The 23,323-nt window shown below is 65.6% G+C and overlaps 2 protein-coding genes across 3 annotated transcripts; one reads left to right on the top strand and one right to left on the bottom strand.

Annotated features, from left to right (window-relative positions):
• The first annotated feature begins 7,134 nt into the window (after positions 1 to 7,134).
• ISYNA1 (inositol-3-phosphate synthase 1) lies at positions 7,135 to 11,412 on the top strand. The gene is made up of 11 exons (XM_075776409.1): positions 7,135 to 7,275; positions 8,110 to 8,234; positions 8,321 to 8,482; positions 8,670 to 8,799; positions 8,875 to 9,068; positions 9,151 to 9,300; positions 9,380 to 9,595; positions 9,689 to 9,853; positions 9,938 to 10,051; positions 10,139 to 10,356; positions 11,008 to 11,412. The coding sequence occupies exons 2-11, from the start codon at positions 8,121 to 8,123 to the stop codon at positions 11,222 to 11,224; spliced, it is 1,680 nt and encodes a 559-aa protein (XP_075632524.1). The 5' UTR covers positions 7,135 to 7,275; positions 8,110 to 8,120; the 3' UTR covers positions 11,225 to 11,412.
• Positions 11,413 to 12,766: 1,354 nt separating this feature from the next.
• SSBP4 (single stranded DNA binding protein 4) lies at positions 12,767 to 23,302 on the bottom strand. Of its 2 annotated transcripts, XM_075776410.1 has the most exons (18): positions 22,969 to 23,301; positions 21,958 to 22,030; positions 21,743 to 21,804; positions 20,570 to 20,654; positions 16,682 to 16,771; positions 15,735 to 15,818; positions 15,528 to 15,587; positions 15,338 to 15,407; positions 15,147 to 15,217; positions 14,835 to 14,902; positions 14,651 to 14,696; positions 14,511 to 14,546; positions 14,363 to 14,417; positions 14,175 to 14,245; positions 13,999 to 14,077; positions 13,716 to 13,744; positions 13,162 to 13,263; positions 12,767 to 12,896 (listed from the first exon to the last, which is right to left on the bottom strand). In XM_075776410.1, exons 1-18 carry the CDS (start codon positions 23,022 to 23,024, stop codon positions 12,867 to 12,869), a joined length of 1,167 nt encoding a protein of 388 aa, XP_075632525.1. In that variant the 5' UTR covers positions 23,025 to 23,301; the 3' UTR covers positions 12,767 to 12,866. The 2 variants fall into 2 exon arrangements, with proteins under 2 accessions (XP_075632525.1, XP_075632526.1); XM_075776411.1 differs by lacking the exon at positions 15,735 to 15,818 and having other exon boundaries at positions 22,969 to 23,302.
• Between the last annotated feature and the right edge of the window lie 21 nt (positions 23,303 to 23,323).

The raw sequence follows: 23,323 nt of genomic DNA, 5'->3' as shown, positions 1-23,323 counted from the left end.
GCTCTCGTTGTTTGTTCCTGCTTTTGTCATCTCCGGTGTGTGCTCTTTTGAGGTGGTTGTGTCGGTAGGAGGGGATCAGCCCGGGGATCTGCGCCGAGTTCCTTGTGCAGTGCAGAGGTGGATCCTTCATGTTGAAAAACAAAAAACCAAACAACACCTTTCTTTCTTTTTTTTTTAAATCTGCTCGTGCGTTTATAAGCAGCAGGCGTAAACATTTTGCAGTGGCCTCTCCAGCATGCTCAGTCCAGTCTGCCTGCATTACTTTTCACATACCAATGCTGGGAAGATTGAGACCTGTCTGTCTTTGACTTTTATAATTTTATACCAAGGCAGCCAATTTTATTAATTGCTAATGAGACTATGGTCTATTTTTGTATTTAAAAAAAAAAAAGCATCTTTTTCTAAAACTGTGCCTCCCTTTTCCTTTTAGGCCAAGTGTTTCAGAACCTTTTCTGTCTTATAACTGCAGTATTACTAAAGCTTATCTGCTAGTTACCCAGAGAAGTTATTTTATTACCTGTACTGACCCATAAGAGGGGAGGGGGGCGGGGGATGCGATGCTTTCTTCTTCTGTTTTTTGTGCATTTCCAAAGAAGCAGCAGCAGAAAATCATTCTCAGAACAGGCGCCCAAGCGTGAGAGAAGTAAGGTAGCGTTTTCCCATGCGGGTCACTTCCACTGTTGTGCTTTATCTAGCCAGTTTCTCCGTGCAGTCTTTCTTCTTGATTTCTTTCTCTTTTTTTTTTTTTTTTGGACTTGAAGGGAACATTTTTAGAGTATGGCCAGGGTGTGAGAAACACGCCAAAAAGCACAAAGGTGTCCTTTAACTCTGCTATTTCTTTCTCTCCCCTCTCCCCTTTTAATCCTGCCAGCCTGTGTGATTTGACTTCTTCCCGCTTCCGTTTATCTCAAAGTAAAGGATTACTTTCCTGTGGTGTCTCCTTCCCTTGGAGGTTGCACTGAAGAGTCTTTCACCCTTTGAAGGAGCGGAATGGCAGAGTTAAGGAGGGAAACAGTTCTTACACAAGGAGTATTTTATTTTTTTCCACCCCCCAAAAACAAAAAAGTGGGTCCATCTACTGTATTATTAAAAAAAAAAAAAATAATAATCATAATTCCATTCTGGCTAGATTGGTTTTGCTGCGTCGTCTGGCCAGGGCCACCGCTTTGCTTTGTCGCTTGCAATGTTCTGAGTTTCTCTCCCTGCCGCCTCACATCCAGTGCTCACCAGGACTTTGCCATCCTGTTCTCCAAACGAAAGCCAACGGCTGAAGGGACGGGGCTGAGCTGTGTGTTACTGGCCCGGTGACCCTCCAGCTGTGGTCTACAGACTGCCACTGGAAAACCCAAACCTGTTCAGAAGCGGAGCAGTGAAGGAGCAGGGGAAAGAGATGTGATGTCCAAGGAGCGCGGCAGTCCGTAGGGTGAGCACCCCAGAGAGCCCTGCTAGGGAAATCCTGACAAGCATCTCAGGACTTGGGGAACACTTCGATCCTGTCTCTTCCTCTCCGAATAAAGACGACTGGAGGTTAGGGAGCTGTTTCTCTTGCAGGCATACCTGTTTGTGTGATGCCGCCTGTCTCCTGTGCTGGAAAACACACCAGAATTAAAGGCGAGGAGCTTTTGGCCAGAAAAACTTTGTCGGTGCAGGTCTTGCACCTGGTCGGTGCAGTTCCTTACACAGTAAGCGGCAGCTGGTGACTATTTCTGACCTCAGGCCTTGCTTAGGCTCCCATTCCAGCAAACTTCCCGTGGCCGTGAATGTGCACCGAGGTGGATTTCACCGGAGCTGCAGGAATCCGGGAAGGAGACGTTCGGCTGTGTGGAGGAAACGGGATGCCACGCTTTCTCGGACACACTGTGGGATTTGTCGGTGACAGACCCGTGAGGGGCATCGCCAGCCGGCGGTGACACACATTTCGGCTGAATTTCCCGGCGCTGAGCCGCGGGGCTTGGTGGGACCTTCATCTCCGACTGTGGTGTGCGAAAAGCCCCAAACTCGGATGGCAGAAGAGGTAGCAGCTACAAACCCAGGATGAGTAAATTCTTCCATGGAAACACTTCTCCTTCTGATCCTTAATATTTTGAATGGGGTTTGGGTTTTTTTTGTTGTTGCTTGGGGGGGCGGGGGATAGAGATGGATCTCAGTCTTTATACATCTGCTATAAGATATTTTTGCAAACAGAGTTGTATACAAAGATGTATTGTGTACATTTACATGTATATTCTGGAACTTCTAAAATTTGAATATAAAAACTGAAAATATTTAATGAATATCCAAACTGTGAGACCCAATTAGCATTCAACAACTTTCTGCTTCACTTTTCTTTTGGACTGTGTTAAAGAATTGTAGTAGAATCTGCCTTTTTTTTTTTTTTTTTTCCTTTAGAGATTATGAAGCTAGGCAAATTTTGTGCTTTTTGGGTTAATAGAAACCAGTTCTAGGTGATTAAGTATGATCTTAACTTATTGATACTGTGTTTTACTTTGTAATATTGTACTGTGGATAAAACTATATTGAGCCATGGAGTTGGAGTTTACAAAAGAGCTTTTCACTTTGCCAAAATGTTACAATTTAAAGGCAGCATAGTCTTCAGCTTTCCTAATCTTTTCTTAAGAGCTAGTGTCTTTTTTGTACACTAAAAAGCTGAATGCTGATTTTGCAACATATAATAAATTCACTGTATTGGAAAACAAGCAAACAATAAGGTTGTATATTTCTTTTCAGTGCTTCTTACTGCAAGAGAACTCGGAAAGGTGATAAATGGCTGGCATGGAGTTTGAAAGCAGGAGACTTAAAGGGACCGAGTCAGTTGAGGGAGTTAAAGTTATTGGAGCAGTAGGTAAGAAACATGAGAAGGAAAAGGTGCTCAGCGTGGGCCATCTATTTTCTGGCCACTTGCCACATACGGGGAGAGCCCTCGCCCAGAAATGCTGCCCTGGAGCAGCCTTGCTGGGATCAGCATCTCTGTGCAGGAGCTGGGGGTCTTCCCACCCCCGTGGCAGCAGCACCCAGGTTTTTTGGAGGAGGAAAGGCTGCTTTCAAAGAGGCACCCATCACTGGTGTCGGTGTGGAGGTTTGGCTTTAGAGGGATGTCCTATGAGTGCGGGAGGCTGGAGCGTGTATTGCCCTGGGCAGACAGCAGGAGCAGCAGGGGGACTTGGAGGTGGTGTGGGCAAGCGAGGTCCTTGCTGCTTCCCTTGGGATCGGTGATGCTGCGACTTCCAAGGTGATGGTGGCTCTTTCTGACAGCATGTAGCCCTGGTCTGGGGCTGCTGGGGAGGGTCCAGGCCTGGTTCAGGTGCCTCTGCTCGGCCACATCTGCGGAAGGGGCTGCTGCCTTTCCCTGCCGCTGAGCTGAGCTGGGTCTGATGTCGGAGCTCGCTTGCGTGGGGGGGTGAGTCACATCCATAGGGAGCTGGAGCAGTGATGTGGATGCTGCTGGAGCAGTGACGTGGGGATGAGCCTGGCATAGACTTTGCCACTGTGCTGCCTGTCCATGCTGCTGGAGCTCCCACCTCCACCCACGGGTCTGAATCAGCTGGCTAAAGCTCAGGATGCAAATAATACAAATAGCATCTCGGTTGTATTGAGACTTTGTCCCTTATTTCTGTTGTCGTGATGGCTGCTTGCTCCCGTCCTGGGTCTGCTGCTCAGTGTGGCTGGAGCAGGCAGAATTACAAAGCAGAGTATAAAACCACTCCAGTGACTGCTCGTACCAAAATCTGCTCCTGATAGCTTCTGGTTTCCATCAGTGGTTGCTGTGCTGCCTGCTTTGGGATCCCCTCTACCCGTGGGTGACAGTCACAGGTTCACTGGGCTCGAGACCAGAAGCGGTAGCATAGGTTGTGCTTGATCCACTCGCGTACGTAACGAGCTTGTGTTCATCTACAGCTCACTTTGCTTTAGTGCAGGATTCTGGTTCTGCCTCCAAAATAGCAAAATATGGAGAAAGGGAAAATAACCCAGCTATCAAATAACATCTTACAAATGCCTTGGCTGTTTTTTAAGGTGGGGGGGACCAGGGGAGGCTCTGCTTGGTCCTGTCTCGCCAGCCTTGACCTTGGAGTTGACACAACAGCATGAGCACCCGTGCAGGCAGGCGATGCTCCCACGGCTGGCGAGGGTTTGCTCCCACAGGGCACTCGGTTACAGAACAAAAGCTGAGACACGTTGGATGAGCTGATGCTCCCGCAAATCCCTAAATCATCTTTTTTTTTTTTTTTTGTAGTTCCAAATGCCACCTCTGAGCCAAGCCACGCACCCCGGGCCTCTGTTTTACCATCTTTAATTCCTTATCCGTGTGAGCCTCGCCCCTGGGATGTTCATCCGATGAAAGGCTGTCCCCCGTGCATGGGGACGCTCACGCGGGATGGGTCCCCGTCCCTTCCTGTCCCGTCCCAGCTTTCCTGGGGAATTCCTCTCAACCGCTGGCAGCTCCTGCTCTGGCTGGGGTCAGGCACTGAGCTCATTAACTCGGAGCTGCCCCAGTGGAAATTTACTGGCTGCGTCTGCTGTGCCAGCGCCAGCCGGGCTCCTGCTGCTGCTGCCTCCTTATCTGCACCCAGCCGAAACCCGGCTGCCGGCCCTCCCTGGGGACCGTGGTGTGGGGACGAGGAGCAGCATCTATTTCGGGCTGTGTCCGTGTGTCCCTCCTGCATGCCAAAGCTGAGCCTGCCATGCAGGTTCAGGAGGAGCCCTTGGGCTCTGGTAATTCAGGTCACAGCTGGGAAAAGTGGCATTTTGCACCGGATCAGGCACAAGCTGCCCCTAAATTAGGGTCACACATGTGTGGGAAGGTAGAGATGACCCTGCAGAGGGATGCTTGAAATACAACAAAAGCAGTGTGGGTTTTTTCCTCCCCGTGCACCTTTTGCTCACGGCTTGTTTATAGGAGGAAGCTCATTAGAATAATTTGTCCTTGACATGGTCCGATGGCGCTGGTCCCTCTCGCAGAGCAGCTGCTGCACCTCCTCTGCTGAGCGCAACCACCCCAAATCACCCGTTCCCTCCATCCCTTTCCGTGCGTGGGTCCGTCCTTGGGCACGCAGCACCTGGAGAGCAACGACGTAGGGATAGGGAGGAGAGGACAAGGAGCTGCGAGCAGCCAGCGTGGGCAGAGATAACGAAGGGTCAGAGCCTGGGGATTGTTTTACATGAGGGGAAAAAACCCGACTGCGAACCGAGGAAAACATGGCCAGGGAGCGCCGGGGCTCTGTGTGTCTGTAACGCAGACATCTGGGGCTGCTTTGACCTGCCTGGGGGGACGAGGGGGGTTCCTGCCCGCGTCCCCCATGACCAAGCCCTTCCCAGCGCACAGAGCATCTCTGCCAGCAGCACCTTCTCATGCAGAATCTGGCCCTGAACCTGCTTATAATGAACCACTGATGAGTTTGTGCTGCCCCAGGTCCCGCAAATGGGGGCTGCTGGAGGGGGGGGGGGGGGGCTGGGGCTGCTTTGTGGCCCAGACACCCATCCCCAGGGATGACGGGGGGGGGGGGTGTCTGCTGGAACAGAGGAGTGGGTACTGTTGCCGGGGGACCGGGCCGGTCGCTATGGCTCCGCGGCTCGCCTGGCCCCCCGCCAGCCCCCGGCAGCTGGGGAGCCGAAGGCGCTGGGCGGCTGGCCCGGGCTCCCAGCCCATGAACGCGTTGGGCGAGCGGGAACAAGGGAGCCCCGCTCATGCGGTGCCGAGCGTGGGAGGAGTGGGAAGGGAGTGGGGGAAGGAACAATGGTGGGAGTTATGGGAGGGGGGCAAAAAAAAAAAAAAAAAAAAAAAAAAAGGAAAGCAGTGGAAAAATACCAGTTCTGGGCCCCTGGCAGCGCTGCCCGGACCCTCCCCGCCCCAGGATTATTGTACAAAGAAATGTTATTTTTGTTTCAATAATTTGCTGAGGCACTGGCATTCCAGCGCAGGGCTCGTTTTGTCCTCCAGCCCGGCACCAAGGGATCATTGTTCCTCCACGGCCAAGGGGCCGGACGCGGCCCCCCGGCACCGCCATGCCCGCCGCCGCCTCTCCCAGCGACTGCCCCGGTCCTGGCCGGCGGCAGGTGCCCCCGGGGTTGGCCCCGGTGGTCCCGTCCCGTCCCGTTCCGTGCCGGGAGGGTGGGTGGCGGTGCCAGCGTCCCCCCACGGAGCCAGGGCCCCGGGTGGGTGGCAGAGCTGTCCTTGCCACGTCTGCGGGGAGCGAGGGTGGGGAAGGGGCCGGGACCCGCCCGGGCGTTGCTCCTGCTCCGGGGGCTCCTTTGAAGCGGGGCCTGCCCATTGAAAGGCAGCCGGGCCCCCCCGGGGCCGCCGAGCGGGGTGCCAGCCACGGCCCCTCGCTGCCACGCTGCCCTTCATCCGCGGCGGGCGGGAGCGGCCCCCGGGCATCCCCCCCCCCCCCCCCGCGCTCCCATGGCCGGACATGTGGGGTGCGGCCTCACACAGGGCCCCGCTGCCCCCCGGCATCGCCAAGGGCGGCTGCCCGGGATGGGGGCCGTGGGGCGGGGGCGGGCTGTGCCAGGGGATGCGGGGTGCCACTGCCGCTGCCTTTGGGGTGCCCGGGCGGGAGGCTGCAGGGTGCTGGGGTGCCGATGCCGGTGGCTCTGGGGTGCCCCGTGGGGTGCAGGGTGCTGGTGCCAGGATCCTTGGGGTGCCCATGTAGGGGGGGTGCAGGGCGCCGGGGGCTCTGGGGTGCCGGTGCCGGAGGCTGCAGGACACGGGGGCCGGGCTGCCGGTGGCGGGGCAGGGCGGGCAGCACCGTGGGAGCGGCACCGTGGGACGGTGCCCGTGGGAAGGCGCAGGGCCCCGGCAGCGCAGGAAGCCGCCGGCCCGAGTCAATAGCCGGAAGGCGGCGGCGGGACCCCCAGCCCCGGCCCGGGCCCCGGCCCCGGCGCCACTTCCCCTTCCCGGGTCAGCGGCCGCTCCCCTCCGCCTTCGCCTCCCGCTCCCGCCGCCGACCCCCCCCCCCTCCCTCCCCGGTAAGAGCCGCCGGCGGGACCCGGGGCCACCCCGCACCTGCCGCGGAGCCGGGAGCGGGGAGCCCCGGGGGGGGAGGAGGGGAGCCCCGGGGTGGGGGGGGGGGGGGGTGTGTCCGGGGGCGCCGGTGCCGGTGGCAGCGGGGCACGTGCGGGGGGGGCGCGCGGGGGCCGGGAGGGCGGGGCCGGGGGGGCGGGGCCTGGGAGCCGATTAAGCGGCGGGAGCCGGGGCGGCCGCAGCCGCGATCGCATCATCCCCCGCGGGGCAGCACCGGCACCGGCACCGCCGCCTTCCAGCGCGCCCGGCGCGGCCCGGTGAGTGCCCGCGGGGAGGGCGGGGGCGGCCCCGGGAAGAGGTTCGGTTCTTCGGGCCCGCGGAGCGTGGGCGGCCCCGGCCCGTGTCCCCCCATGCCCCCGGACGCGCCGGCGTGCGGAGACAGCCCTGTCCCTAAATCCCCTTCTCCCCCGGGAGTGGGGACAGCCCTTGTCCCCGCGTCCCCTGCACCCTCTGCTACCCTGGGGTGCAGGGACAGCTCAGTCCCCGTGTCCCCCGTTCCCCCCTGGCACCCCAGGGTGCGGGGACACCCCCTGTCCCCATGTCTCCTGCACCCTCTGCCACCCCCAGGAGCGGGGACGGCCCTCGTCCCCAAATCCCCGGCATCCCTGGGAGCGGGAACAGCCCTTGTCCCCATGTCCCCTGTGCCACCCCAGGGTGCAGGGACACCCCCTGTTCCCATGTCCTCGGGGAGCATCCCTCGTCCCCCGTGCCCTCCTGTGCCGTCTGCCACCCCCCGGGGAGGGGACAGCGGGGACAGCCTCCTGCCAGCCCGGAGCAGGACAGGGACCCTGCACCCTCCCAGCTTGCTGGGGGCTCAGTGAGGTCCTGGGGCTGGGGGGGGGACACGGGACAATCACCTCCCCTGCTCCCCGCCTGTCCCGGGGGCAGCAGCGGGGTCACGTGTGGGAAAGGGCCGCGGTGGCACCCCCGCTGCTGCGCGGGGAGGCCGCGGGGCGGGAAGCCAGCAGTCCCCACCGGCGGCACAGCCTGGGAGGGAGCGGTGCCAGAGCTGCGTCCCAGCAGGGTGGGGGGCCTGGGGGGGGCCGGCGTGCCAGGCCTGCGGGGCTGACACCCATTTCCTCCTATTCCAGCTCCGGGAACAATGGCAGAGACATTCCTTGTGGATAGCCCCGACGTCACGTACAGCAAAGACTTCATCGAGGCCAAGTACACGTACAGCACCGTGCACGTCTGCAAGGAGAATGGCGTCACCAAGGTACGGGCAGGGCAGGCAGGGCGCTGGCAGGGGGGCTCGGCAGTGGCTCTGCTCGTCCCCACGCGTCCCCTGTCTCTGACCCGCAGGTGCGGCCATGCTCGACCCGCTTCACCTTCCGGACGGGGCGGCAGGTCCCCCGGCTGGGGGTGATGCTGGTGGGCTGGGGGGGCAACAACGGCACGACGGTGACGGCGGCCGTGCTGGCCAACAAGCTGGGGCTGTCCTGGATGACCAAGACAGGGCGCAAGGTGGGTGCCTGTGACCGTGGCAGGGATGATGGCACGGAGCTCGGCTGCTCCTGTCTCCACCTGAGTCCTGCACCCCGATCTCTTCCCTGCTCCTGCGGAGGTGGTCTGCAACCCCAGCCCCCTGGTTTGGGGGTGCTGGGGACCCCCCCGCCGTGCCAGTGGCTCATCCTCATGCTCTCCATCCCAGAAAGCAAACTACTACGGCTCCCTGCTCCAAGCCTCCACCGTCTGCCTGGGCACCGGCCCCGCCGGCGATGTCTATGTGCCTTTCCGTGACCTGCTGCCCATGGTGCACCCCAATGACATCGTCTTTGACGGTAGGTGGGACATGGGGGGGACCCCGCAATGGGGCGGGGGACCCTGAGCAGTGGGGTCACCTCTTGTCCCCCCAGGCTGGGACATCTCCTCGCTGAACCTGGCGGAGGCCATGCAGCGGGCAGAGGTGCTGGACTGGCCGCTGCAGGAGCAGCTCTGGCCCCACCTGGAGAAGATGAAGCCCCGACCCTCCATCTACATCCCCGAGTTCATCGCCGCCAACCAGGAGGAGCGAGCGGACAATGTCCTCCGTGGGTCCATGGCTGAGCAGGTCCTGGTGGGGCGGTGGGGGGGGACACGGGTGATGGGAGGGATGCCACCGTGCTGATGCGTCCCCCTCGGTGGCGTCCCAGGTGGAGCAGATCCGCAGGGACATCCGGGACTTCAGGGAGACCAGCGGGGTGGACAAAGTCATCGTCCTCTGGACGGCCAACACAGAGCGCTTCTGCGACGTCGTGCCAGGGCTCAACGACACCGCTGACAACCTGCTGCAGGCCATTGAGGTCAGAAGACAGGCAAGAGGGGACCTGGGTGGGTGACAACACTGCCGCGCTAGTGCTGAGCCGCCCCGTGTCCCTGCAGCGAGGCCTGGAGGTGTCCCCGTCCACGCTCTTTGCCGTGGCCAGCATCCTGGAGGGCTGCGCCTACATCAACGGCTCCCCCCAGAACACCTTCGTGCCGGGGGCAGTGGAGCTGGCCGCCCAGCACCGTGTCTTCATCTGCGGCGACGACTTCAAGTCGGGTCAGACCAAGCTCAAGTCGGTGCTGGTGGACTTCTTGGTGGGCGCCGGACTCAAGGTACGTGGGGATGGGGTGGCCTGGAGGGGGGGGGGGGACACCCCCCGTGTTGGGGGGGTGACGGACGGTGACCCACCCGCAACCCCTGCCCAGACCAAGTCCATCGTGAGCTACAACCACCTGGGGAACAACGACGGGAAGAACCTCTCGGCCCCACAGCAGTTTCGTTCCAAGGAGATCTCCAAGAGCAACGTGGTGGACGACACCGTCCAGGCCAACCCCATCCTGTACGGCCCCCAGGACAAGCCTGACCACTGCGTGAGTTGGGGGCCAGGGCCGGGGGGGAAGAGGACACGATGACGATGGGGGTGGCAGGGTGGTGATGGGGACGTCCCTTCGCAGGTGGTGATCAAGTACGTGCCCTACGTGGGGGACAGCAAACGCGCGCTGGATGAGTACACGTCGGAGATCATGATGGGCGGCACCAACACCATCGTCATCCACAACACGTGTGAGGTGCGTGCGTGGGGGGGTGTCACCGGGGTGTCCCTGGGGGTGGCACGTCCCTGGGGAAGGTGGCTCACCCCCCCTTGGTGCCCGCAGGACTCGCTGCTGGCTAGCCCCATCATCCTGGACCTGGCCATCCTGACGGAGCTGTGCCAGCGCGTCACCTTCTGCACCGAGGCCGACCCCGAGTTCCAGAGCTTCCACAGCATCCTCTCCATTGTCGCCTTCCTCTGCAAGGCCCCGCTGGTGCCCGAGGGCACCCCCGTTGTCAACGCCCTCTTCCGCCAGCGCAGCTGCATCGAGAACATCCTGAGGTACCCTGAGGGTCCCTGTGCTCCTGGGTGCCAGGTCCCACCCACCCCAGTGCCCATGGTGGCACCCAAGGCTTGCAGGAGGTCCCAGTGCTTGATAGCCAGGGTGCCGCCACCAGTGGGTCCCAGTGCCTTTGGGTGCCTAGCACCCACGCGTGGGGTGGCCAAATCCGGTGGACCCTGGTGCACAGGGTGCCCAAGGCACCTGGTGGGTGCTGGTGCTCAACGCCGCTCCCACCAGTGGGTCCTGGTGCCCATCACCCGTGGGTCCCACTGCCGATGCGTCCTGGCGCGTGATGCCCAAAGGTGATGGTCCCAGTGCCCAGGGTGTTCAGTGCTGGTGGGTCCCGGTGTCCTGGTGATGCTCAGCACCAACAGGTCCCAGTGTGGATGGGACCCCGGTTCCCCATGCCGGGGGTGCCCAACGCCCAGGGGGTCCTACACCAGTGGGGCCCAGTGCCCAATGCACGGGGTTCCCAGTGCCAGTGGGTCCCAGCACCCATGGGTCCCAACGCCCAGGGTGGGTCCCAGTGCCCAGGTTGCCCAGCCCCTCCCCCCCCCAAAGCTGCTGGCTTCTGGTACTGGGGGTGCCCAGTGCACCGGCACTGGGGGTGCACATCCCTGAGCCCCCTCCCTTTCCCCCCCCCTCGCCAGGGCCTGCCTGGGGCTGCCCCCCCAGAACCACATGCTGCTGGAGCACAAGATGCAGCGGCCGGCACCCAGCCCGAAGCGCGCCTGCCCCGGGGGGGCCGCCTGCCCCCTCGCCCCCAAGAAGGCACCGGCGGCCACCCAGCTCAACGGGCACCCCTGCCCCAGCACCCCCCGGCCGGGGCCCCCCCGGACTCCCCTCCACGTTGACGGGGCCAACTAATGGCGGGTGCCTTTTTGTATTTCGTATCAGCTTTTTAGGGGGGGCGGGTGGTGGTGGGGGTGGATTTGGGGTCGGGGGGGGTGGGTGGTCCGCGACCTCTTCCCCCCTCTTCCCCAGCACTCGGTGCTGCCCGGCTCCGGCACGAACTCCAAACTGTGAAGCTTTGTACCCACCAATAAACCCGGAGCGGGGGGGGGGGGGGTGTCCCCGGATCTCCTGGTTCCTGGCACCCACCCACCCCCCCCCCCACACACCCCCAGCCCCAGGCAAAGCGAGAGCCGAACGCCGGCGCCTTCTGAAAAAAAAAAATCAAATTACATTTATTGATGCAGGGGTGGGGGTGGTTTGTTTTGTTGGGTGGTTTTTTTTTTTTTTTTTGGTCAGTTTTGGGTTTTTTTTGTTGGGGTTTTTTTGGGTTTTTTGTTTTTTTGTTTTTTTTTTTTTTTGGGGGGGTGTCCCCATTTTGTTTTCATAAGCAATGGGGGTTCTAAAGGCTCTAGGGACTAGAAAGGGGGGGGTGTCCCTACACAGAACGACTATGCCTACGGCGGGCGCTACCCCTACAGGGGCTGGGGGCTGCCCCCCACCTCGGCGGGGGCACGGCAGGGCCCCCCCGGCACGGGGCTGTACAGGGGAGGGGGCCGGGGTGTGCGGCAGCAGTCTGGGGGGACAGGACGGGACAGGGGGGTTTTGAGGTCCTTTCTGTTATAAAAGAGGAAAAAAAATCAGAAAAAAAAAAAAGAAACACAAAAAAATTCCTTCATATTAAAGTTTTACAAGTGGTCCCTGGGGGGGCGGGGGGGGCCCCGGTCTGGCGCTCGGGGGGGGCCGGGGATCACAGTGCTGGCTGAGCACGCAGACAGGGCTGGGGGCCAGGGACCCCCCCTGGGGCCGGCTTGCTGCCGGGGGGGGGGGGGCTGCTCTCTGCACTGGGGCCTGCCCTATAGAGCGCTTGGGGGGGGCGGGTGCTCTGGGGGGGGTATGGCTTCTTCCCCCCCCTGCATCCCCCAGCACAGCCTGGGGTGCCCCTGGCTTGGGGGGGGCTGTGCTGGCGGTATGGCCCCCCCCGGGGCTTTGGCAGGGCTCGGGGTGGGCTGTGGGGCCCCCCCCTCCACCAGGGAGGGCACCGAGAGAACTGGGGGGGGTGTCACACCCTCCCAGGTGTGTGTGGGGGGGCAGCCCCATTGCTCATTAGCATTGCTGCTAATTGCAATTAAGTGCACATGCCCCAGCTGGGCACCATGCTGTGGCGGGGGGGGGGCACAGCACTGTGAACCCCCCTCCAAAAAATCCCCCTCCCCATGCTTTGGGGGGGGGGGGGTGTGTGTGGCACCACCCCAGGGGGACAAACCACCCCCACAACAGCCCCCCCCCCCCCCGCCAGCCCCCCACCCCAGTGCCTGCCCCCACCCGGGGGGGGTCCCAGCGCTGAGGTGGTCCCTGCCCCAGGGGTGGGCAGGTGGGCAGTAAATAAGTCGCACGACTTATTTCTGATTTTTTTTTCCCCACCACGATTTTTTTTGTTTGTTTGTTTAGTGTTTGGGGAGGGGGGGCTGGGGGGGGGGTGTTTGATAATTATTATTAATTATTTTTTTCTCTGGTGTGTGTGGGCGTCTGGCTGTCGGCGGCCTCGGCGCTGGGCTCACACGCTCATTGTCATGCTGGGCGAGTACTAGAGAGAGCGGAGACACCAGAGGGTTAGCGGGGGGGGGGGGGGGGGCCGGGGGGGGGGCACACACCGCTGCCCCCCCACACCGCCCACCTCACGCCTCCCGGCCGCTCAGCCAAGGCGAACCCCCCGCTGCCACGGGGGGGGTCCGCCACGGGGACCTTGTTGTCGGCCCCCCCCGTCCCCGGCTGCCGCGCCCCCCCCGGGCCCCCCGCCCTCGCCGCTTGCCCCCCCGGGCGTCCCCGGGGGTCCCCGCCGGGTCCCTTACGCTGTCGCTTTGGAAGGGGTTTAAGAAATTGCTGCTCAGCTCGGCGTCATCCCGGGGGGTGCCAGGGGGGTTGCTCAGGGCCCCCAGGTTACTGGGGGAGCTCTGGGGGGGGGGGGAAGAAAAATGTTAGTGGGGGGGGAAATGGTGCACGGTGCCAGTACATTGGGGTTCCCAGTGAATGGGGCGGGGGGGTCCCAATAAATGGGGTCCCAGTGCATGGGGGGAGGGTCCCAATAAATGGGGTCCCAGTGCATGGGGGGGTCCCAGTGCATGGGGGGAGTGGGGGTGTGTCCCAATTAAATGGGGTCCCAGCACATCGGGGAGGTCCAGTGTATGGCCGGGGGGGTCCCAATAAATGGGGTCCCAGTGCATGGGGGGGGTCCCATTAAATGAGGTCCCAGTGCATGGGGGGGTCCCAGCGCATGGGGGAGGTCCCAATAAATGGGGTCCCAGCACATGGAGGTCCCGGCCGTGCAGGGTCTGCCAGTGCACTGGGGGGGGGTGGGGGGGGGTGGTAGTCACAGCACACTGGGTTTCAGGGCCCCCCCGCTCACCTTTGGCAGCCCATCCATGTCCCCGGAGCCTGCAAGGATGACAGCAGTGCCTCAGTGACCCCCCCAATCTGTCTGTTCCCCTCTGCCGCCCCCCCCCCCCCCCCCGAACTGTCCCCACCACCCCCCCCATCCCCACTGCCCCCCCCCCCCAGCCTGCACGGAGCCCGGCCGCCCGCAGATGGAGCTCACGGACCGCAGGATGCGGCCACAGCAGGGCTGGGGACCACTGCCCTGTCCTGGGGGTGCTGGGGGGGGGCCAGCCGCAGGGGGGGTGGGTACCCACCTAAGGATCCGTTCATGTGATGTGGCTCCATCGCACTCATGCTGCCCATGGGCCCCTCGGGTCCAGGCCCCATCGGGAACTGGAAGTGGGGGGGGGGGGTGTTAGCGATGCGGGCACCATCCCCCCCCACTTGTGTCTGTGTCCCCCCTCCCCCCCCCCGCATCCCCATCACTCACATTCGGTCTGTTCCCCGTGGGCCCGATGGGGTTCATCATGGTGTACATGTTCTCACTGGAGTTGGTGGAGTCTGGGGGGGACACACCGTGGGGGGGGGGTCAGTGCGGTACCCTGACTCTGCCCCCCTACCCCGCAGTGTCCCCCAGCCCTGTGCCTCCCCCTCATCCCGCTCCCTGCAGACACTCACCTCCGGGGCTGGGCAGGATGGGGGTGCCGGGGGGGCCACCACCCCCGGGAGGGCCCTGGGGGGGAAAGGAGGGAGGTGGGTTGGGGGGGGGCAGAGTGGGTTTGCCAGCAGCATGGCCCCCCGCCCCTGAGCATCCCCCGATACTCACCACGTAGTTCCCAGGGGACGAGGAGGAGTAGGCGATCTGGGGGACAGACAAAAGGGGGCTCAGCATGGGGGGCACAGAGCCAACCCCCCCCCCATGACCTCAGGGGCCCCCCCCCCGAGCATTCCCCCCCCCCAACTTACAGAGTTGGCATTGGGGTTTGGCCAGGGCCCGCGGCCGCCGGGGCCCCTGGAAGACAATGAGGAGAAGTGAGGGGGGGTCCTGCTGCGCTCCGGGCCCCCCCCACCCTGTGCAGCCACCCGGCCCCCCCTGCCCAGCTCTGGGGTGGGGAGGCATAGGGGGATGGGGGGGGGGCAGGTGCCTTACATGTTCATGGCAGGCATGCCAGGACCAGCCAGCGAGCTTGGGGGGGGGCGCATCCCGCTGCTGTAGGTCTGCAGGGAGAGCAGGGGGTCAGCGGGGAGCGGGATGCTCCGTCCCTGTCCCCACCCCCCCATCCCGGTACTCCTGTTCAGTTCCCATCCCTGTATCCCTGTCCCCAAAGCCATCCCTATCCCCAGCTCTCCCTCTCTCTGTACCTCCCCATCCCTGTGTCCAGCCCCCCGCCATCCCAGTCTGTTCCATCCCTGCATCCCTGTCCCCATCCCGGTCCCCGTCCCCCCCCCATGCCCCCCTCACCTGGGGGGCCATGCCGGCCATGCCTCGCGGGGGGTTCATACGCTGCATCGGGCCCCCCATGCCGGGATGCCCTGTACAAAGCCGGGGGGGGGGAGGTGTGAGACCCCTGCAGCACCCCCCCCAACGATTGGGGGCGGGGGGGTGGGGAGGGACACGGACAGAGGGACAGAGACCCCCCCCCCCCAACTCACCCTGCGACCGTGCAGCTGGATCCATGGCGTTGGGCAGCAGCGGCTGGGAGCCGGGGACACCCACAGGAGGCTGCGGAGAGGGGGGGGCAGGGGGTCAGGGTGCTGTGGGACCCCCACCCACCCAGAGGGGTCTGCACATCTTAAGGGGGGGGTGGGGGTGGGGGGGGTGTCCCATCCACAACGACCTCACCTGGTTCGGCATCCGGAGTGGGGGCCGGGGGCCACCTGGGTAGCGGGGGGACATGAAGGGCTGCAAGAGAGGGGGGGGGGGGGTGAGCTGGGGCTGGGGGGGGGCTGCGGCATCACCCTGGGGGGGGTTATGGGGGGGGGCGGGCCGGGGCACTCCTGCGGGCGCTGGGGGGGCGGGCGGGGGCTGCCGGGCTGTGCCCAGCCTTACCTGGCTGTGCGGCCCCAGCAGGGGGGCACCGGGGTTGGGGGGCGGAGGTTGGGCGTGGGGTGATGGCTGAGAGCCCGCAGGTCCCTTCAAGAGAAATAAGACACGGTTATGGGGAGGGGGGGGCCTGGGGGGCAGCGGCCCCGCTGGGGGGGGGGGGGCACCCCGCTGAGGGGGGGTTGGGGGGCTGGTCCCAGCCCAGGGCGCTGTAAGGGGGGGGGGGCAGCACCGGGGGGGGGCGGGGTGGGGGTGTGTCTGGCTGTGCCGCAGCGTGGGGGGGGGGGGCCGGCTCAGGTGACTTTCCCTGCCCCCCCCCCCCCCCCGGCTGCACACACACGTGTGCGGGGCTCAGGCGTGTGCACACGCTAAGGTCATGCTCACAATGTGGGGAGCACAACCGGGCTCCCCAGCACTGTCTGCATGGGCCCTGGCATGCACACGGGTTATCATGCGTGTGCTTACACATGCACATGCTCACACACATGTGTTTGCACACATCCACACGCTAGCCTTCTGCATGCACACCTGCATCATGCACACACACACAGACGCAGGGCTCAGATGCACACGCGGAGCTCTGTGAGGATACGTGTGCGTGCTCACCCCCCCCACTGTAAGCACAAACACATGACACTCACCCACTTGCATGCGCGCACACGCGTACATGTGCACATACGTATGCACACACACGCACAAGCAGGCTCACACACACGCACACACGTGGTATCTCGCATACACGCACATTCACCCATTCTCACACACACTCACACGTGCACACGCAGCAGGATGACACACACACACACACACACACACACACCCCCCCACACCCCCAGGCCCACCGAGCCCCCCCTCCCGTCCCCACCCAGCCCTGCCTGACTCCCCCGCAGGCAGCACAGGCAGCGCAGGCAGCACGGGGTGGGGGGCACAGCCCCAAGGCACGGTGCTGGTACCTGAAAGAAGGCGGGGGGCATGGGCCCCCCCGGCATGCCGTCTCCAGGGGGCAGGTTCCCCATCACCGGGCTGGGCGCTGCCGCTGCGCTCTGCAGGGAAAGGAGAGCTCAGCACCGGGAGGGTGGGTGCCTGTCTATCCCAGCAGCTCCCGCCACCCCGGCAGTGCCGGATCCGGCACCCAGCTGTGCCCCATCCCTGGCACACCCACGCCATGGCACTGGGAGGGCCTGGAGATGGCCGACCCTCAGGGCCACCGGCGTGTGCCACCGAGCCAGGGCTGCCATGTCCCCAGCCAGCTGGCGCAGTGACGCCAAGCATGCCAGCTAAGCTCGCCCTGCGCGAGCAAGAGGGTAGCACGGGGAGAACCCGTCATGCTTCCCTCCAGCCAAACTGGGGGGGGCACGGGGGGGCTGTGGCCGGCCCCGGGGGGACCCTGTGGGGGCCAGCTGGGCCGGGGGGCGGGGAGGGGGGGTGCGGGCAGGGGGCCCTGGCCCCACTCGCCTGCCGGCCCCGTCCGAGGGGAGCTGTTAAGGGGAAGGAATGTGCCGGCTTTCCGGCTCGGCCCCTCCGCCACAACTGGTTTCAATTTGTTGGCGCGGGGGGGGGGGGGGGAAGACACACCTCATACTGCCCCCTCCACCCTGGGGGCCCCGCGCCACCCCACGGCCCCCCAGCCCACTGCCAGCCCTGCGGGGGGGAGGGGTGGGGGGGGTGGGGATGGCAGAACCTGGCAATGGGCGACATGGTCAGGGCACCCGTGGGTGCTGCTGGCGTGGAAATGGGGATGGGGCCGCTGGCTGGGGAGGGTGAGACCCTCAGGGGCTCCCGGGATGGGCACACATGTCATGCAATGCACACAGGTCACGCCAGCACATGGGTCCTGCCTGGGACACGGGTCACGCCATGTGCGTGGGTCACACTTGGTACACAGGTGGCATCAGGCACACGGGTGACAGCGGGTGCCCAGGGCACCCAGCTGGGGGTTGTGTCATTCCCCCCCACCCCCGGCGTGCCCACACTGGGGCTGGGAGCCTGCTGGGGTCCAAGGCTGGGGGGTGGGGTGGGGGTGGGGGGGTGTCCTTGGGGCTGGAGGGGTGTCCCGGGGGCTGGCAGAGTGTCCTGGGGCCCCCAGCCTCATTCACCAGTTGCAGGATCCGGCCCCCCTCCAGGCGCCCCCCAGCCCCAGAGATCATTTGCAAGACAATGGGAGTCTGTGCCGGCAGCCAAAATCAACGTGGGGGGGCCATGTGCAGCCCCCCCCCCCCAGCGCCCTGCACCCCCTCCAGCACCCCTCCCTGTTAACCCCTCGGCCCCTGCTGCAGGAGGGGACTGCGGCTCCGGGGTGCGAAAGGGACATGGGGAGCCCCCACGGGGTGGGGGCACCTTGGGGTGATGGGGGTGGTGCAGGGCTCACGGTGCCCGTGGGGACCCCATCGTGGTCCTGCCCCACAGCCCCCCACGGTGCTGCCATCACGGTGCTCATCACTGAAGGGTGCCCACCCCCTCCTCACCCACCCCGGCACCGCACAGGGGACCAGCCCCCGGCCAGCAGCTGCCCCGGGGGGGGGTGTGTGTGGGGGGGGGGGGGGTGGGGGTCCATCCCCATCACCTGGGGGTGTCGGGTGTGATGGCAGCAGCAGACCCCCCACAGCCGTGGGGCCAATACAGCACCCACAGAGCCACCCCGTGGAGGGAGTGGGGAGCAGGGGGACCCCCTTTGCCGGGGGCGGGGGGGCAGGCCCTGTCCCCTCTTGGGAACAGCCCCCCCACTCTCCTGCCCCACAGCATGGGGATGGTTCTTGACACACACACACACCCCCCCCAGCCCAGAGTGGGACCACCACTGCCCCCCAGCTCCAGCCCCACAAAGGGGATGGTGCTGCCCCCCCTCCCATGGCAGGGACTGAATTGGCCCCCCCCGACCCCCCCCCCCCAGTCAGTGATGCAAAGCCGAGTTGCCATGGCAACAGGTTGGGGAGATTCAGCTCCTCCTGCAGGCTCAAGGTCAGGAGGGAGAAAATGGGGTGGGGGGCACACGGAGTGGTGCGGGCTGGGGGCTCCCACACTGCAGGGAGGGGGGGGGAACCCCAAACCCCGCTGCAGGGCCAGCTGCTGCCACCACTCCTCCCCACGGCCGCACGCAGGTGGGACCCCGCCGGACCCCCGGTGATGTGGGGTCACCAGCCCCGCGGTGTTCATGGTGGGATCCTGATGCACACCCTGGTGGGGAGGGGGGGAAGGGGGCAGGGGGGCCACCTGAGCAGCACCCATGGGGAGGGCAAGGGGCACCTGCTCCCCAGCGGGGAGCCCCGATTCGCCCCGCGGGTACTGGTTTGGCTGCAGTGGTTGGTGGGCACCGGGATGGGGATGCGGCTGTGCGCGGTATCCCATGGGACACAGTCAGGGGGGCGGGGGGGGGGGGTGCGGGGGCTGCAAGGGCTCCCCCCCCCAGCGGTCCCCAGCACCCCGGCTCTGTCTGCCAGGCAGCACTGCCATGGCAACGCGGCCTGACCCGCACCGCGTCCCCGGCGTCACCGCACCAGCAGCCTCATTAATTCCAGCATGGAAATCAGCTCTGTGCCGCGCCAGGGGCCGGGGGCGGCAAGGCGAGGGGGGGCTTGCTGCAGCCCTGGCCCCGGCAGCCCCCGCAGTGCTGGCGCAGGCACACGCGTGCCCACGCACACCCACGGGGACCTGCTGTCCCTGCAGTGGTGACGGGTGTCCTGGAGGGCAGCGTGGTGCCCCCCCCCCCCAAGCTGGGTGCTGCTGTGGGGTGCTGAGCACCCAGGGAGGGTGGGGGGAGGCAGGGGGAGTGGCTCAGTCCTGCTCCGCTGCGATGGGCAGAGGGGTGGGGGCGAAGTGTGCCCCGTGGCCTCGGGCACCCCACAGCAGCCCGAACGCCAGGCCACCGCGCGTCCCACAGCATCCCGCATCCCACAGCGCCGTGGACCCCGCAGCATCCCGCATCCCATGGTGCGATGGATACCACAGCATCCCGCATCCCACGGTGCCATGGATACCACAGCATCCCGCATCCCCCAGCACCGCATCCCCCAGAGCGCTGCGGCACACAGCACCCCGTATCCCGCAGCGTCCCATGCGGCACGGCACTGTGTGCCCTGCAGCATCCCGCATCCCACAGCGCCGTGGATCCCACGGCATCCCGCACCCCTGGGACCACTCACCATCCCCCATCCCAGGGCACAGTGTGTTGTCCCCCCCCCCCGGCCCCCCCCCAGCAGGTCCCCATCACCCCAGGACCCAGTTCCCCTCCTGCCACCCCCCCCATCCATCCATCCCCTGCCCGCAGCCCTGCCCACAGCCCAGGCAGGCAGGAGCGGGCACACGCGGGCAGCTGGGCTGTTGACTCTGTACCAATGATTAACTCGCCGAAGGCCGGCGCCGATAAGGAGCAGAGCTGCTGGTGGCGGGGAGGGGTGGGGGGGTGTCCCACTGAGCCCCAGGACCGTGGGTGCCCCTCCCGGGGCACCACATGAGAGGGGGAACCCCAACCCCACCAGGGTGCCCCCCATTTGGGAAGCGAGAGCCTGTTACTTCACCCACACCACGGGACGGGGCCAGATCTGGGGGGTCCCCATCCCCCACGGGGTGAGAGGCGGGGGATGGGCATGCAGGGGCGCACCGGGGTCCCTGGGCGGGAGGGGGGGGGGGGGGGCGCTGAGCCAGGCCCCCAGGGATTACCCCCCCGCCACGCAGCCCTGCAAAATAGGTCACCCACGCTGGCGAGGCCGGGCTGGCAGAGCCGGCATTAACCCCCGGACTGCCGGCGTCCTCGGCACCGGGGTCTCACCGGCAGGGGGGACTGGGGGTGCAGCGTGGGGGGAGGGAGTGGGGCACAGACCCCCCCCCAGCGCCGCGGTACTCACATAGTCGTGGAAGGCTTTGGCCTCGCTGGAGTGCTCACAGGTTTCCCGGCGGTCGGGAGCAGCACAGTACAGGTCCCAGAAGACGCTGGGGGGGGGAGACAACGACACAGTGGGTCAGGACCCCCCCAAGACGTGTCCCCATCCCCCCCCCACCGCCCTTGGCCACTGTGCTCCCCCACCATCGGCTGAGCCCAGCCACACTCGTGTCACCGATGGCAAGTGGGGTGGGGGGGGTTGGTGCTCCGTGTGTGCGCATGTGTGTGCATGTGTGTGCATGCATGTGCGCGTGTGTGCATGCGTGTGTGCGTGTCCCGGCGTGGCGGGGGCCTCCCGGCTCCGGCACTGCTGCCTGTTTTCCCTGGAAACGGTCGCTACGGCCGGAGCCCAAATTCCTGGGACTTTACATCAGGCTGCAGCATCCCGGAGTGGGATGGGGGGGTCTGGCTGCCCACACCCCCCGCCCCGGGTGCCAGGGTGGATACGGGACGGCGGAGGGGCCGGTGGGGTGTCTGCGTGTCTCCCCCGCAGCAGCATTTGTGGGTGCCCCCCGGATTTGGGGTGTGGTGGCCAGGTACTGGCAGCAGGAGGGTTAAGGGCCTGGAAGGCGCCGTGCCCCCCCACCCTGGCCCCGCTGTGTGCCCCCCCCCCCCATAAATCATCAACTAATCGTTTATTGGAAATGGCTAAATGCAGCGGTGGCGGCATCGTGGCGCCCGGCACGGCCGCATCCTGCGCCCCGCTGAGCCCCCCCCCCCCCCCCCGCCACGGTCACAGCAGGGCAAGACCCCTGGTATGACGCCAGCCCATGGGGTCCCCCCGCACCCCCCAGCATCACCATCATCACACACCCCTCCCCCCCGGGGTGCTCTGCTGGGGTCCCCCCCGGGTGCGGGGGTTCAGCCCTGGGGCTGGGACACCCCCCCCCCCCGCTTGGTGCCAAATTGGATCCATCTGGAGGAGCCAGGCGGGGGGGCCGGGGCATAGCTGCGACCGGGGGGGGGGCCCCCGAAATCACTGATGGGAAAAGCAGAGCGGCAGGTTTATGGGGTACAAGGTGATGTGGCGGCACCGCGGGGACGAGGGGGCAGCCCCCGGCCCCGATCCCAGCCCCACCGCCATGGGGAAAGGGGGGGTGTCCAGCCCCGCTCCTGGCCCCCCCCAACCCCGACTCACCACCACCAGGAGTGCAGGAAGCCGGGGGGCTCGCCCAGCGTGATGTTCTTCTCCCATCGGATCTGCGGAGAGGGGCACGGGGGGGGGGGTGGTCAGGCATCACCTCACCGGGCCTGACACCCCAGGGATGGGCTCAGGGAGCTGGGGGGCTGCAGGGCCCCGAGCCCGCAGGATGGGGGGGCCGGGAGGTGCTGTGTGCGTGTCCCCCCACTCACCTCCGACAGGAAGGTCTGGGCCGATTTCTGGGCCCCCACGTGCAGCAGGTACTCGTAGACGTACAGCGCCAGCCTGCGGGGATGGGGACGGGGTGTCAGGGCGGGCACGGCCCCCCCGCCGGCGGGGACAGCACCCCACAGCCGCCCCCACCAGAGCAGCACGGTGACAGCCCTGTCCGACAGACCCCGAGTGGCACCGGGGAACGGTCAGGATGGAGCCCCCGTTAAAGAAGTGCAGAATTAACGCGGGGGATTCGGTGTCACCTCCCTGTGAGGGACCCCCACGGGCATCACGGTGACACCGAGTCCCACCGGTGACACCGGGCGCCTCTCCATGGCACCTGGCCCCATCACCGGGGTGGCCGCCCGGGTTCCCGGTTCCCATCGGTGGGATGACTCAGGGACGGGTGACACGTCCCACGTGCGACGTGGCCGAGGGGCGAGTGCCACCACGGGTGTCCCCTGGCAGGGCACCCCCCGGGGACCCCACGGCCCCGCTGCTCCAGCACCCACCGGCAGTGGGGAACGGGACCCGCGGGGGACCTCACAGGGGTGGCCGGGCTTTGGGGGGGACCATCGTGGGATGCGAGGTGCCCCACGGACAGCGGCGGCCCCGAGCACCGGGGCACGGCGGGACCGGGGACAGCCCGGGATGCCGGGTCACGCTGTCGGTGCCCCGGGGGATGGCAATGCCCGGGGGATGGCGGGGGGCGGGGGGTGCATCACGGCTCCCGGTGCCCCGGGGGATGCAGCGGACCGGAGCGCGTCGCGGCTCCCGGTGGCCCCGGGGACATCGCGGCTGCCGGTGCCCCGGTGTCCGGCTGAACCCCGACGGCTCCCGCTGCCCCGCGGCGGCTGCCGGTGCGCCCCGGCGGGGCGGGGCCGTGGGGGTCCGCCCGCCCCCCGCTTCCCCCCCCCCCCCATCTCCCTCCGTCCCCGCTCCCCCGGCGGCCGCCCCGGCAAACTTCCGCGCCCCCGGCCCGCGTCCGCCCCCGCCCCCGCCGCACTCACTTCTCGCGGGCCTGGCCGTCCGAGGGCACACCGGAGCCCTTGCCCTTGGCGTACATGCTGGGGCGGCGGCGCGGCACCGGCTGTCAGCGGCCCCGGTCCCGGCCCCGGTTCCCCGCCGCCATCCCGGCCCCGGCCCCGGCCCCGGCGGCTCCGGCCGCGCGCCCGCGGGGGAGCTTGAAACCGCCGCGCCGGGCCGGGGGTCCCCGCGCCGCCGCCGCCTCCCCCCGCGCGGCTGTTCCAGCAACAGCACCACCACCCCCCCCGCCCGCGCCTACCGCTCTTAAAAGGGCGATGGCAGAGCGGAGGCGGTGGTGGGGACACGAGGGGCTGGAGGAGAGAGGGGACGCGGAGGGGA

This window comes from Balearica regulorum, chromosome 26 (genome assembly GCF_011004875.1).
Source record: "Balearica regulorum gibbericeps isolate bBalReg1 chromosome 26, bBalReg1.pri, whole genome shotgun sequence".
NCBI lineage: Eukaryota > Metazoa > Chordata > Aves > Gruiformes > Gruidae > Balearica > Balearica regulorum.
This window is presented reverse-complemented; position numbering and strand designations above follow the sequence as displayed.